Here is a 15,832-nt window from a genome sequence, read left to right as displayed (position 1 = left end):
ATAACCTGTTTTTCCTGCCTCTGAATAATTCTCACTCTGGTAAAACATCTGACCTTAAAAGTAAAAATAAATCCTGAAGTGCTGTCCTTGTCTTACCCAAATATCTTGCTTGCATAGACCATGATCTTAGTAAAAATGAAAATTTAGTCGCCATCCCAGCTATGGGGGTCCCCAGTACACAGCAGCTCCCAGGTCAACGCAACCCAGTTAATGCAGTTTGCCTAAATTCAGGCCAAATTCAGAGGCTGATCCAGGGATTATTTCAGGACCTGTCCCTGCTTCCCAGAAAAACTCATCCCCACCTCACACCCAGACCCCAGCCAGACTTTCCTAATCGGTGAGCTAGAGCTCCCAGGCCTTTGGGGTCTTGGCAGGGCTCAGGCCCATTCCGAGGAGGAGCCCCGTTATTTCCCGATCAGCAGCACGCAAAGCCGCGCATCCGGCCACGCAACACGACCGAGGGGCCGGCGGGCCCATTGTGTCGGCGGCTAGAGCGCCGGCCTCAGCGCTGACGCAGCCGAGGCCCCGCCCCCGCGCGTGACGCCAGCGTCAGGCCAGTCCCGGCATGCTCCGCGGCCCCGGCGGTCGGACGCAGGCGAAAGGAATTTTTCCCGAGAACCGCCTCGGCTCCCTTCAGTTGTTGTCCAGACCGTCGGCCGGACTCGTCGCTTCCAGCCGTTCTCCTACTGCCCCCTCGTCGGTCTGAGCGCCCCCAGCCCTCCCGCGAGGGCGCCCCGGGACGGAAGGATCCAGCAGTCTGTCGGCGCCCGCCGTTCTCGTGGTCGCCGTCGCGGTCGTCGTTGTGGTCGTCTCCGCCGTCGCCTGGGCCATGGCCAATTACATCCACGTCCCGTCCGGCTCCCCGGAGGTCCCCAAGCTGGACGTCACGGTTCAGGATCAGGAGGAGCAGCGCTGCCGGGAAGGGGCCTTGAGCCTCCTGCAACACCTGCGGCCCCACTGGGACCCTCAGGAGGTGACCCTGCAGGTAACGCCCACCCCTCAGCCCTCGCTCGGGCCCAGGCCCCCGCGACCCTGGGTTTTCACCATACGTTCTGTTCCCAGATAACGTGGGGCGGGGGGGAGGGGTGTCGGTGGGAACGTCGTCTGCCTGAGCCCTTGGAGGAGTGACCCCGCATTTCCTCGCCACGCAGGGGAAGGTCACTCCCCCTTCTTCATAATCGCTGTGGACGCAGCCCCGAGGGCATGTTTTCTCGGTCTAGCGGCGGCCGCGTAAGTGACCATCCCTTTCCGCACCCGGGGGACCCCTGTGGATGGCGGCCCCTCCCCCCACTCCCGCGCCCGTTCTCAAGGCAAAATGGGCCGTTCCCACCCCCTTGGAAGGAAGGGGTCCTCGCCAGGCGGCCCAAGCGACCTGCTCGTCTCCTCCCGCAAGTAATGCTGTAGATTAATCCTCTCTGATCCTTTCCTTTTCCTCCTCCCTCTCCCCTCCCCCGGCGGTTCACTCCCATTGATCCCTCGCCCTGCGTTTTACCGTCTCGAATCCTCCGATTGGCGAGAGTACTCGATTCCCAAAGCAATAACCAGGACATGCGTGACTAGGTTGGATTCTTGGGTAGCACTACACACGTTGTTTTATTTGGGTCGGTGTTAATTTAAGTCGCCGGAGTGACATCAACAATGAATGATCAGTAGCTTGTGAATATTTCTTTTTTCTTGAGCCACTGGATTCAGAGATGGACAAAAACTGGGGGAATAAATGATTAATCTAGGTGTTTTCTAGTAATTTCTAATAACGTTATGATTTAGTGTACATGGGACTTTATTTTGAATACTAATTTGTGTTTAACTTTTGGAGTTTCAGGAACTGTAATACGAAATGAACCTCCTTTTTCCTCGCAAACACAAAGTAATTTTAAAGGCTAGGATATTCGGGGTTTGTTTCAAATCTGAGCAATAAGGTTAAAGACCATTGAAGTAGCCAAATCACCTGCCTTGTTTTGTTGACTAATTTATTCCACAATGTTACTGACTTAACAGTATCTGAGATTCTTTGCTAAAATAGCCACCTATACAAAGATGAATAAAACATAAATAGTGCCCAAGGGCCCAGAACACTTCCTGACACTCAAGCTTTCTTGAGTGTTAGTTTCAGTTCTTATTGCCTAGAAGAGTTTGTGAGCAGATTAAAAAATAAAAAGATTGCCAAAACCGGTTTGGCTCAATGGATAGAGCATCGGCCTGTGGACTGAAAGGTCCCAGGTTCGATTCCGGTCAAGGGCATATACCTTGGTTGGGGGCACATCCCCAGTAGGAGGTGTGCAGGAGGCAGCTGGTCGATGTTTCTCTCTCATCGATGTTTCTAGCTTCTCTATCCCTCTCCCTTCCTCTCTGTAAAAAATCAATAAAAATATATTAAAAAAAAATAAAAAGATCCATATGTTTTGGGGGGGAATATTGTTAGACAAAAATTTTGAAATTATAAGGGAGTGTTTATTAGCCAACTATGTAGGATAGTGTGAATCCAAATGATTTTCATGTGTGAATTAAAAAAAATTAATGATATATTTCCTTTAATTAAGGAATATTTAATTGAAACCCAGATTTTTTGGTTCATTGCTCATTAACTTATTTGTAGTTTATTATAGGTTTTTATATTTACTTAAATGATTTGTATCCTGTCAGTTATAAATTAAACAGATATTAATTAAAGCCATGATGCTTTCTGGTAAAGTCTGGTGCTGGCAAACTAGTTATTTTTGAAGCAGAGATTTTAAAGTTTGAAGCATTGAAGACTGGAGTTTCTGTTTGTTGAACAGTAATAATAGCGACCCTGAGGTACTATGTGCCGGTTTGGGTTAGGTGATCTATATTTTTTATCATTTAATCCCCCAAACAATCATTTAGGTAGGCTCTTTATTTTTTTCTTTTAATTAAAAAAAAAGAAATTATCGAGAGAGAGAGGAAGGGAGGGAGGTAGGGAGACAGAGACACACACAAAGAGAGAGAGGAAGAAACATTGATGTGAGAAACATCTATTAATTGCCTCTGGTAGGATTACTGGGATTGCAGGGATTAGCATCTGCAACCTGGGTAGGTGCCCTGACCGGGAATTGAAACCTTGACCTTTTGGTGTACAGGAGGATACTCCAACCTACTGAGCCACAGGGGCCAGGGTCTTCCTCCCTTCCCCTCCCCTCCTCTCTCCCTCCTCCCAGCCTTCTCCTAAAACCGGCAAATAGGTGAAAAAGGGACAAAACGTTGTGATGTCAAACTTTTTTGTTGTGGGCAAGTACTTGAGATTGAACCTTCTATCTATATAGCAAGACCTTTGGACTCATAATCCAAACCTCTAATATACTTATTTGTAAGTGAAGGTAAATACCACCACTTGTTTTGTTGTAGAGATGATGATAAGAAATACATTTCCTCCATGTGCAGCAAAGCTTTTGATACAGAAGCTGGAATCATCAAGCTGAATTGGTTATTCATCTCTCAGTTTAGGTTTGACTTCCACATTCTTTTGTGATGCTTCAGGATTTCCCTAGTAAATCTCATTGGGAATATATATTGTTTAATTTGCTTTTATTTCCGTTGAAGTAAAAAATAAAAGTCATACCTCACATTTCAGAAGTGGAAGTATGTATCATGTACTCAATAGATTAAAACAGTATCAGTCATATATATAGTCCATTTCTTGTCAAAGGTTTTTTTCTAAAACTCTTAAATGATTTAAAATGTGCTTTAAACATACATTAGAAACTTACTCTAGTAATATTTTTTTTTTACTCCTACCAGCTGAACAATTCAGCACATATCCAAAAACCCAGAAGCAAGCAAAAAAGACTTCAATGCACTCAGAATGATAGAGGGCTCATTCTTTGCTCAAAACTTACAGACACATGGAACAATACATCTTATTTAATTATCTGGTTTTTCTGCTTGTATAAGATTAAATAATAAAGTGCAAATGGGTGGTGAGCTTTTTGCAGTATAAATATCTAAACAGTTTAAGTTGCAGTTCTTTCTATTTAATAGTAATTTACTGTTTATAAAGCACTTTCTTTTTTTTTTTTTTAAGTATATTTTATTGATTTTTTACAGAGAGGAAGGGAGAGAGATAGAGAGTTAGAAACATCGATGAGAGAGAAACATCGATCAGCTTCCTCTTGCACATCTCCCACTGGGGATGTGCCCGCAACCCAAGTACATGCCCTTGACCGGAATCGAACTTGGGACCTTTCAGTCTGCAGGCCGATGCTCTATCCACTGTCCACTGAGCCAAACCGGTTTCGGCTATAAAGCACTTTCAAATACATTCTCCAAACAATCCTGTGAGTTAGATATAGACTATTAACATGTATTTTATAATTATTGAAATTGAACTTGCAGTTTGTAAATAGCATATCTGGGATGAGAACCCATCTTATGAATTACTGCTTTTTGATTAAGAAAAGTTTGTTTGTATATTATGATTAAGTCAGGGAAGCCATTTCTGTATAAAATTAATTTCTTAAAAATAAAAGCTTTGGCCCAAAAAAAGATTCTGCTTTAAGTTCTTCTGAACATAAATTTGCATTACTTTTTAAACCTGTGACATTTTAGAAAAGGGATTCACTTCAGCTTTCCTTTTGTTATGTAACAACTCCCTATCTTACATGAAAATGTGGAGTTTGATTTATCTTCATTTCTTTGGATAGTCCTTGAAAAAAGAATAAAGAAGCAAGTGAGATCTTTTAGGCTTAATGGAATAATTCTCAGGCGACTCTTAAAATTGTTTTTCTTCTAAAAAAATTGATGAATCAGTGTTTGGAATATTCTGGTCTCTGGATCATTCTCTGCAATGTTGGACAATGTTGTTTCACTAACTTGTGATTTTTTTTTTTTTTTTAATAACTTGGTACCTATAGTAGATGATGGGAAAGATTGGTTAGGATAGAAAGGCCTTAATTATTATGTGGCATTGTAAGCTAAGATATTTATTCTTATTATAGAGTCTCAATGAGATCAATTGCTATATAGTACTTGTGTTAATTTTTCAATAGACAATATATTACGGTGGTCAAGAACAGGGGTTTGAACATAGTGCTGGTTTTGAGTCCAGGCTTTTTGCTTAACTAAATGTGTTATCTTGGTCAAGTTACTTACCTTTCCTAAGCCTCAGTATCCTTAGTTATAAAGTAGATCCAAATGTTCTACCTCAGTGTTGTGAGAATGAAATAAATGCTACCTTTCACAATAATTATTAACCACTACTGAGTACTACTGTATAGTGGATGCCCGAATCAAAAAAACAAACAATATATATGTTATTTGAAATTCTCACTCTGATGTACAGTACAAATGGAAGAAAATATGTAGTATAGTGTTTTTGGAATGAACATTCAGATTTTCACAGGTAAAGATTACATGAAAGCACTTAAAAATATACTGTTCTGCTGCATTTAAAAAAAAATTCTTACCTAAGAATATTTTTCCGTTGACGTTTTTTTTAAAGAAGGAACAGGGAGAGACCAAGAGAAACATCAGTGAGAGAGAAACATCAACATTGATCAGCTGCCTTCTGCATGCCCCCTGCCAGTGATCGAGCCTGAAACCCTGGCTGGTGCCCTGACCTGAAATTGGTTAGGGCACATTTAATTAATCAATTAATTAATTAATTAATTTTATTATGATTATTATTTTAGAGAGGAAGAAAGAGAGAGAGAGAGAGAGAGAGAAACATCAATGATGACAGAGAATCATTGATCAGCTGCCTCCTGCACACCCCCTACTGGGGATTGAGCCCACAACTCAGGCATGTGCCCTTGACTGGAATTGAACCTGGGACCCTTTAGACCAGGGGTCCTCAAACTACAGCCCGTGGGCCACATGCAAATACAAATATTGTATTTGTTCCCTTTTTGTTTTTTAACTTCAAAATAAGATATGTGCAGTGTGCATAGGAATTTGTTCATAGTTTTTTTTAAACTATAGTCCGGCCCTCCAACGGCCTGAGGGGCAGTGAACTGGCCCCCTGTTTAAAAAGTTTGAGCACCCCTGCTTAAGTCCATAGGCCAACACTCTATCCACTGAGCCAAACCAGTTAGGGCAGTTTATTCTTTTTAAAATACATTTTTTATTGGTTTCAGGGAGGAAGGGAGAGAGAGACACACACACAGATGGAAACATCAATGATGAGAGATAATCACTGATTGGCTACCTTCTGTAAGCCCGACACTGGGGATCAAGACCACAACCCAGGCATGCCCTGATCAGGAATCGAATTGTGACCTCTTGGTTCATAGGTTGATGCTCAACCACTGAGTCATGCTGGCTGGGCCACATTTAATTTAAAATGAGGTTTTAAAAAAATTTTGAAGAGTATAATGAAGAAAAATTAGAAAGACTGATATTCTGTGTAAACCGGTTGATACTGTTTAAAAAAATATAAATGATATATGACTTAAAACACATACAAGGATAAATGTAAAATGAAAAGTCTAACTTCCTCAACTCCAAGTCATTCTCTCCACAGGTAATTTTGTGAAAGGTTTCCTTTGAACTTCTTAAAAAATAGTAAATTATGTATTTTACCAGAGCACATATCCAAGTATGTTGATAAATATCAATAAATACCACTATATTCCTTTTGTATACATAACTAAGTTACTCTGTATCTTGCTTTTTAAAATAATATATCTTAGATATCCTCCCATGTTAGTATAGACATCCTCCCATGTAATCTGTCCCATATATATACGTTATATATAAACATATATACAATTGTATATATATGTATATATACATACACACACAAACACACAAAACAAACACACACACACACACACACACACACACACACACTCTAGAGGCCTGGTGCACGAAATTTGTGAATGGCGGTGGGGGGGTGCTCTCAGCCCGGCCTGCACCCTCTCCAATCTGGCACCTCTTGGGCGATATCCGACTGCCAGTTTAGGCCCGATCCTACAGGGACATACCCCTCGTCATCTGGGACCAATGACTCCTAACCACTTGCCTGCCTGTCTGATTGCCTCTATCCCAGGGGTGGGTAAACTTTTTGACTCGAGGGCCACAATGGGTTCTTAAACTGGACTGGAGGGCCAGAACAAAAGCATGGATGGAGTGTTTGTGTGAACTAATATAAATTCAAAGTAAACATCATTACATAAAAGGGTACGGTCTTTTTTTTCAATAGTTTTATTCATTTCAAACGGGCCGGATCCGGCCTGAGGGCCATAGTTTGCCCACGGCTGCTCTAACCCCTCTGCCTGCCTGCCTGATTGCCCCTAACTACCTCTGCCAGCCTGATTGCCTCTAACCACCTCTGTCTGCCTGCCTGGTCGTCCCTAACTGCTCCACTGCCGGCCTGATCGCTCCTAACTGCCTCTGCCTTGGGCTGCACCCAGGACCCAGGCTTCCCTCCTCTGGCCGGCCACAGGACCTCAGGACCCAGGCTTCCCTCCCTCTGGCCGGCTCAGGACCAGGGGCAGGGTGGCTTTGCCCAGGCTGCAGCAGCAGCTGCAGGTGCCCAAGACTGGAGTGGGACTGGGGGCAGGGCAGCTTTGCCCTGGCCGCAGCTGCAGGTGCCCGGGACTGGGACGGGGGCGGGGGGGAGGGGGGGGGCGGGGACACTTCACCTGGGCTGCAGCCGCAAGCGCCCAGGACCGGGATCCGGGTGGGGTAGCTTTGCCTGGGCCGCAGCCGCAGCAGCCACAGGTGACTGGGACCTGGGGCAGGGCAGCTTAGTCCGGGCTGCAGCCACTGGTGCCCGGGTCCACGAGCAGGCAGCTTCTTCTCCAGGGCCGCAGCAACAGCCACTGGCGCCTGGGACGCGGGTGGGCGGTTTCACCCAGGCCTGGCTTTGTCAGGAAGGACTTCCGGTCTAATTAGCATATTACCGTTTTATTAATATTTAATACAGATAATTGATTTCAGAGTGGAAGGGACAGGGAGAGAGAGTTAGAAACATCAGTGAGAGAAGCATTGTGTATTTGCCTCCTATACATGCCCCAACTAGAGATCGAACCTGCAACTTAGGTATGGTATGTGCCCTGTCCGGGAATTGAACTCACAACCTTTCTGGTGCATGGGACACACTCTAATCAACAGAGCCACCCCCCTGGGACTTTATTTTTAATTTAATTTTTTCAGTCACATTTATTGGTTCACATGAATATTTGAAAACAAGTTTGTCTTCCCTTTCTTTATCCTTGATACAAATTATTATAGAACTTAATAAATAAACTACTATATCTATACTAATAAAAGGGTTATATGCTAATTAGAGTGGACGTCTTCCTGATGACCTTCCGGACATCCTTCTGGACAAAGCCACAACGCTGCGAAGGGCCCAGGCTCAGGCCGGCAGTGGCAGCAGCAGCAGGATAATAGGGGCAGCGCCTTCCCCTAATTAACCAGGTTGCCTCCCACACAGGGAGGCCAGACTGCGGCTTAGGCTGGGGGCCGAGGCAGAGGCGGTTAGGGGCGATCAGGCTAGTAGGGGAGCAAGTTAGGGGCGATCAGGCTGGCAGGAGGGCAAGGTAGGGGTGATAAGGCCGGCAGGCAGAGGGGTTAGGGGTGGTCAGGCAGGCAGGCAGAGTTGTTAGGGCACGATCAGGCAGGCAGGCAGGCTAGCGGTTAGGAGCCAGCGGTCCGGATTGTGAGAGGGATGTCTAAACCAGCAGTCAGACATCCCCCGAGGGGTCCCAGATTGGAGAGGGTGCAGGCTGGGCTGAGGGACACCCCCCCTCCTCCCCCGTGCATGATTTTCGTGCACTGGGCCTCTAGTATATTAATAAGAGGAAAATGAATTTCAAACTATGAAAGAGTGCTAAATAGATAGCCAAATAGGTGAACCATTAAACGGACGTTAAAAACAAACCACTGATTCACAACTTTTACTAAAATAAGTTTCATCTCTAAAAACAAGGTAATTTATAACTTGATCTTAACTCAAGCATTGACAGCAGTTGAATTTTTATATAACAAATTTCAACTAAAGAACAAAAAACATTCAGACACTAGTTTGTATTTTAAAAATTCTATCAACTTTAGCAAATAATGACTGCATATCAATTTACCTTAGTCCTCTGCTCCTGAGTACACTTTCTGTTTAATATATTTTTAATCACTTCTGTATGGCATATGTAGCTTCTAATGGGAATTAGTATGTAGTTTGTTTTTGAAGACAACACTAGGCAGATGCTGCCTGATGCCTGGGTGATGCTGAATGTGGCACATTTAAGATATTTCTCCTTTTCTTGAACTGTCTAGTCACCTATGAAGCAATGGGATCCACAGAATAATAGAGTACCTGCTAATGTAAAGTTATATTCTGTAAGATAGACTTTAACTTCAAGATATGAATTAAGATCCTTCAACAGAATGTGGATATCATTTTTATTGGAGTTTCCATCTTTTGGAGTTATTCTGTGTTCTAACCATTGCTGAATATTACTACTTTTTCTTCCTTTCTAAAAAAATATATTTTATTGATTTCAGAGAGGAAGAGAGAGGGAGAGAGAGAGAAACATCAATGATGAGAGAGAATCATTGATGGCCTGCCTCCTCTATGCCCCCATACTAGGGATTGAGCATGTAACCTGGGCATGTGCCCTGAGTAGGAATTGAACTGTGACCTCCTGGTTCTTAGGTCAATGCACATACACTGTGCCACACCAACTGGGCTACTATTGCTTTTTCTTCTGCAGTGCTTCCAAGCCAGGTAGTCTTTGTTGGGCTGCTTGACTAGATGAACTACTATAGTAGTCAATCCTGTTAGACATGGACCCTTGTTTGAAGAACTGGAATCTGGCGCTCACCCTGAGTGCTATATTTTTCCCTTTACTTAGACCAGGGACTTCTTTAGCAGTGCTAGCTCTGTGGCTGCTGCCATCTTTCAGGCTCAAGGGCTTCACCCTTAATAATTCTCTCTTTTTTTTTTAAAGTTTTTTTTATTGATTTTAGAGAGAGTGGAAGGGAGAGAGAGAAGCATTGATGTGAGAGAGAAACATTGATTGGTTGCCTCCCATATGCACCCCAACCTGGGATTGAACCCACAATCTAGGTATGTCCCTGACCAGGAATCAAACCCACAGCATTTCACATTTCTTATTACCAATTTGGGATTAGTTAGATGTCATTTTGGTGTGCAGATGACACCCCATCAATTGAGTCACACTGGCCAGGGCCAAAAGTTCATTTTAGAAAATATTGTAGAAATCTCTAATTACCTATCTTCCTCCAATTAAGGTTGTGCTTCTTTGTGTAGCTGTAGCATTCAAGTTGAAATGATTATAACCTGGCCCTAGCTGGTTTGGCTCAGTGGATAGAGTGTGGGCCTGCGGACTGACAGGTCCCGGGTTTGATTCCAGTCAAGGGCATGTGCCTGGGTTGCAGGCTCGATCCTCAGTAGGGAGTGTACAGGAGGCAGCCAATAAATGATTCTCTCTCATCATTGATGTTTCTATCCCCTTCTCCCTCTCCCTTCCTCTCTGAAATCAATTAAGATATATTAAAAAGAAAGAAAAGAAATGATTATAACCTGAATACTTAAAAAATTTTCTAATGCATATTAAGTAACCATTACAGTTAGCATTTAAAATTTTAATTTTAGTAGACTCATGAACATTATTAAAGACCTTTTTTTATGTCATATTAGAGGCCCCAGCTGCCTTGGCCCTCGAAGCCCCGGCTTCGTCCGGAAGGTCGTCCTGGAAGGTCATTTGGCCATCAGGTCTAACTAGCATATTAGCTCTTTATTATATAGGTTACCATGCTAGGGAGGAGGCAGTGTCTCTGTCTTCTGAGACTTTCCACTCTATTAGAGGAGAGATTGTGTATGTGCGCGTGCGCGTGCGTGTGTGTATGTAGAATGTAGAATATAAACACATTCATTTGCAATGTTCAAGGCAGACTGAGATATAATAGCTTTCAAAAGTGTAGAAATACTAGTTGTTGAATAATTAACACAAATTAAAGGCAGTGCTATAAAAACTAAGTTCAAGATTAAACAGTATGATTGCTATTTTTTAAAATCTATAATTAAAATTATAGACATGTTAGGCAAAATTATATTCAACAGTTCTTTTATATTAAAAAGTAGATAATTTCTTTTAATTGGTATTTATTTTCACATCTCTTATTTAGTTCTTTGAGTGTATATAATTTCTTCCCCTTTTTTCTTTTTGGGCAGGTCTTCACAGATGGAATCACAAATAAACTTATTGGCTGTTATGTGGGTAATGCAATGGAGGATGTAGTTTTGGTGCGAATTTATGGCAACAAGACCGAGTTGTTAGTCGATCGAGATGAGGAAGTGAAGAGTTTCCGAGTGTTACAGGCTCATGGCTGTGCACCACAACTCTACTGTACCTTCAATAATGGACTATGCTATGAATTTATACAGGGAGAAGCATTGGATCCAAAGCATGTCTGCAACCCTGCTATTTTCAGGTACATTCCTTTTTCTAAAAGTTTTCTCTTTGAAAAACAAGAGTATTAAGTGCACTAAGAAAATATATGTTAAAACTGCCTTTCCTTTGAGCAACTATTTGTTTGACTTAGAAACTTTCTTTAGTTAGGGTTTTCTTTTGGTAAAGAAACATTTTCTGTCTTCCATGCCAATTATTGACTCTTTGCAAAAGACAGAACTACGAGAGATTTTGGATTAGACTGCAACCGAGGTATGTGCCCCTCACTGGAATTGGACCCATGACCCTTTAGTCCAGGGGCCACTGCTCCATCCAACAAACCAAACCGGCTAGGGTCTCCTTAATTTTTTAAAGTAGTGCTTAACTCAAAGCATTTCACATTTCTTATTACCAATTTGGGATTAGTTAGATGCCATATTTTATTATTTATTTTTTAAAATAAAAAAAAATTATTCATTGATTTTTAGAGAGAGTGGAAGAGACAAGGAAAAAGAGAAACATCAATTTAGTTCCATTTATTTATACATTCAATGGTTGATTCTTGTATGTGCCCTGACCAGGGATCCAACCCACAATATTCGGATATGGGGATAATGCTCTAAACCAGCGGTCACCAACCTATAGTCTGTGGACCACTGGTGATCTGTGAGGTCTGAAAGATTGGCAACCGCGGCTATAAACAACTGAGCTACCCGGCTGGGCCTAGATGTCACATTTTAAGCCATTGTTTTTAGGTCAGTGTAATATGCAGCCAACAATGTGGATTGATTAATCACAGCTTCAGTAAATGTTGATTTAATCTTAGATCAAAGTCCACAGTGCTCTGTTTACTTTGATTCATTCAGACATATCTACTTGCTTATATTATGGATATAACAAAGAATATCTACTTTGAATATAAAAGGCGTTAGAATATATGTTTATATTTGATCCAGTTTAGGGGAGAGAAATGAATTTAAGCAGTCCCTGCTCTCCTAGTAATTTAGAGTCTGTGACAGACAATAATCTTGGGGAAAAAGTGAAATGGTATAACTGAAGAAAGGAAAAGGTTTTCAAAAGAGTACAGATAGTTTACTGTGGTATACTTGGGAAGTTAGGCAGTGCTTCACTGAAATTACATTTAAACTTGGCTCTAAAGGATCAAGCAGAGCATGGAGGAGGCTGAGGGAATGGGATGATAGGAAAAGATGACTTGTACCAACTTAATGCTTAACTAGTAATTCAACTGTGGAAAGTTATCACAATCTGTTTTATTTGAACTCTTCTGTAACAATCATATATTACATAGGCCTTTAGAAAATCTTTTAAAATTTAAAGGTGTTTAGGAATTGTCTCTTATCAGGTATTTCTCTAAAACTTGCCTCTTGCTGGGAATCCTGGCTGAAGTTTAATTAAAAACTACCCAGCAACAGACATAATGGAGAAATGTACTTTAAAATTAATTTGTACATTTTTCAAGAAGTTTAACTAAAAAACACTGACTTACAGTGCTGAGGGTATTGTAGTGAAACTGGTTCATTGTGGGTTACAAGTAAAATTGGTAATGTTCTCTTTTGGAAATCAACAAGGTAATAAAATTAACTTACAAAAGAAAATTATGTTTCTGTCATGACAATTCATATTTAGGTATAACTAAGATACACCAGAACTAATAAGCGTTATGCTACAATTGAAGTAATAATTTTGAACATTGTCTAAACCAGGCAAAACGGCTTACACAAGGCAAAGAAAAAAAATCAGCTTGATAACTGAACTATATCTATAATCAGGTAATAATTTACTTAGGTGAAAACTAAAAGGGAGTGTGTAAAAATAAAATCTATATATATAAAAGGGTAAGTGACCGACCAGTAGTTACGATGCACACTAACCACCAAGGGACAGATGCTTTGACCGGTAGCTATGATGCACACTGACCACCAGGGGTCAGATGTTCAACACAGGAGCTGCCGAGCTGCGGTGACTTGGCAACGGCAGTTCTTGGGTGATGCACCCCAGAACCAGAGAGGAGGGAGCCCAATTCCAGGGTGCGTCACCCGAGAACCACCCTCTCGCAATCTGGGACCCCTCGGGATGTCAGAGAGCTGGTTTCGGCCTGATCCCCACAGGCCAGGCCGAGGGACCCCACCTGCTGGAGGGACCCCGCTCACTCTTCAGATGACCTTTGCGCTGTGGAACTGCCTCAAGTGCAGCCAGTTGGGGAGGGACCACAGGAGGTTGGCTCCAGGGCATGTCTGGCCCTTTTTGCCCAGTCCAGCCCCGCTGACCACCTTCTAATTAATTTCCTTTCACTGTACGTGAATCCATGCACCGGGGCAGTAGTAAACTATATTGGGATGGTAGGATTAGGGATTATTTTTCAATTTCAGAAAATTTCTGTTATTACAATCTCTTAATTATTTAAGAAGTTCCAAGAGGGGAAGCAATTACTGAGTATTAGTGAGTATTTGAGGAAGTCTCTGAAGCCTTATGATTTTTAAACATTTGACTTTTATGAGTACTAGAGGCCTGGTGCACGAAATTCGGGCACAGGTGTGGTCCCTGGGCCTGGCTAGTGATCGAAGTGCGAGCATCTGGCATAGAAGGGCAGGTCCCAGCTGACCTCTGGGCCCTGGGCAGCACCTGGGCCCCCGAGTGTCTGCACACACCCTCCACCTGAGTCACAGTGCCTGAGTCCCCATGCGGAGATGTGGTGAGCTAGGCCGGATGCCACGGGCCAGGGCACAGCGTGGGCCTCTAGGCCGCCCAGCTGCACCGTGTGGAAGCCTGGCAGGCAGTGCGCTCTCTCCGGCTGTCCGCACAGACTGGCTCCTGCTTGAACCCACGTGGAGCCTGACTGGCCCCTGCGGACCCAGCGGCTGCGGGGTGGGCTCCTCACAGGTGCCTGGCGCATGAGCCTTGGCATCCTGGGAGAGGGTAGCAGGGGGGAATGAGAGTGAGGTTGGCGGACACCCTGCATTCTCACTGCACCACCATCCCAGTCACCCCCATCTCCAGGTAGCTGGTGAGAGGATGCAGCCCCAACTCAAGCACCACAACCCACCCCCAGTTCCTTGTCCCAGCCCGGAGCCCCACCCAAATAGGGCTATCAGGGCCTGCCGGCCACTGGTTGCCATCTTTGGGGCAGTTGGCAGGGTAATTGGGCCCCTGCTCGCATCTGCCTTGGCCTAGTGCTGCCCACTCTCCTCCATCGTCCCTCGGGGGATGTCCACTTGCTAGTGGGGAGCAGACCTAAGCTGCAGTCGGACATCCTTAGTGCTGCTGAGGAGACAGGAGAGGCTCCCACCACCACCACTGTACTGGCAGCCATCAGCCTGGCTTGTGGCTGGGCAGAGCTCCCCCTGTGGGAGTGCACTGACCACCAGGGGGCAGCTTCTGCATTGAGCATCTGCCCCTTGTTGGTCAGTGTGTGTCATAGTGACCAGTCATTCCCAGTCGTTCTGCTGTTAGGGTCAGTTTGCATATTACCCTTTAATTATATAGGATAGAGGCTTGGGCTGGCTGGTTTTCCCTGAAGGGTGTCCTGGATCAGGGTGGGGGTCCCCACTGGGGTTCCTGGCCAGCCTGAATGAGGGGATGATGGCTGTTTGCAGCTGGTCACACACCCTTCAGGGTGGGGGTCCCCACTGGGGTGCCTGGCCAGTCTGGGTGAGGGGCTGAGGGCTGTTTTCAGGCTGGTGGGTGACTGAAGCTCCCAACCGCTCCTTTTTTTCTTTTTTCTTTTTTTAATTCTGGGCCAGCTTTAGCGCTGAGGCTTGGCTCCAGCTCTGAGGCCTCCGCTGCTGAAAGCAGGTATCTGGTTTTTTTGGGTTCTATAATTGAAACACTGTTTCAACTCCAGCTCTGAGATCCCGGCTGGCTGAAAGCAGGTTTCTGGGGTTTTGTTTAGCTTCTACATTTGTAACAATGTTTCAGACTGCAAGCTCAGAGGCTGGCAGCGGCAGGCAGGGAACATTGGAGTCCTCCGCCACTGAAGCAAGCAAGCCTCATGTTTGCTTCAAGCTGCCTGGCTGCCGGCCGCCATCTTGGCTTGCAGTTAATTTGCATATCGCCCTGATTAGCCAATGGGAAGGGTAGTGGAGATACGGCTAGTTACCATGTTTCTCTTTTATTAGATAGGATGGGATTTTTAAGTAGCATTTGCCTTGATGTTAGTCTAGTAAAACCTTATTTTTTTTTAATTAAAAATAGGATGGTAGTTTTTTATTATAATAAAATAGAAAATTCCCCTTTCATGGTTATCTAAATCTTTCCATAGTGAACTATGAGAATCCCATAAACAAAAAACAAATCTGTTTTGTTCTGTTATTTCATCAACGACTAACAATGCTCAGAACATAGTTGATGTTCTGTTTCTGTTGAATTATTTAATATTAGAGTCCTGATGCACAAAATTCGTGCAAGGGCCTTGACCCCGCCCATGCCTGCTGTCACTGTGG

At 43.7% G+C, this 15,832-nt stretch overlaps 1 protein-coding gene and 1 pseudogene across 1 annotated transcript in view; one reads left to right on the top strand and one right to left on the bottom strand.

Moving 5' to 3' along the window:
* The first annotated feature begins 555 nt into the window (after positions 1-555).
* The window catches only part of ETNK1 (ethanolamine kinase 1), a 54,704-nt gene continuing 39,427 nt past the window's right edge, over positions 556-15,832 (top strand). The window contains exons 1-2 of the mRNA XM_036296993.1: positions 556-985; positions 11,156-11,415. Coding sequence (XP_036152886.1) covers positions 830-985; positions 11,156-11,415 — 416 coding nt within the window. The 5' untranslated portion in view covers positions 556-829. The remainder of the gene's footprint in view (positions 986-11,155; positions 11,416-15,832) is intronic.
* LOC118649676 lies at positions 9,115-9,856 on the bottom strand (annotated as a pseudogene).

This window comes from Myotis myotis, unplaced genomic scaffold (genome assembly GCF_014108235.1).
Source record: "Myotis myotis isolate mMyoMyo1 unplaced genomic scaffold, mMyoMyo1.p scaffold_m19_p_3, whole genome shotgun sequence".
In the NCBI taxonomy this organism is placed as follows: domain Eukaryota; kingdom Metazoa; phylum Chordata; class Mammalia; order Chiroptera; family Vespertilionidae; genus Myotis; species Myotis myotis.
This window is presented reverse-complemented; position numbering and strand designations above follow the sequence as displayed.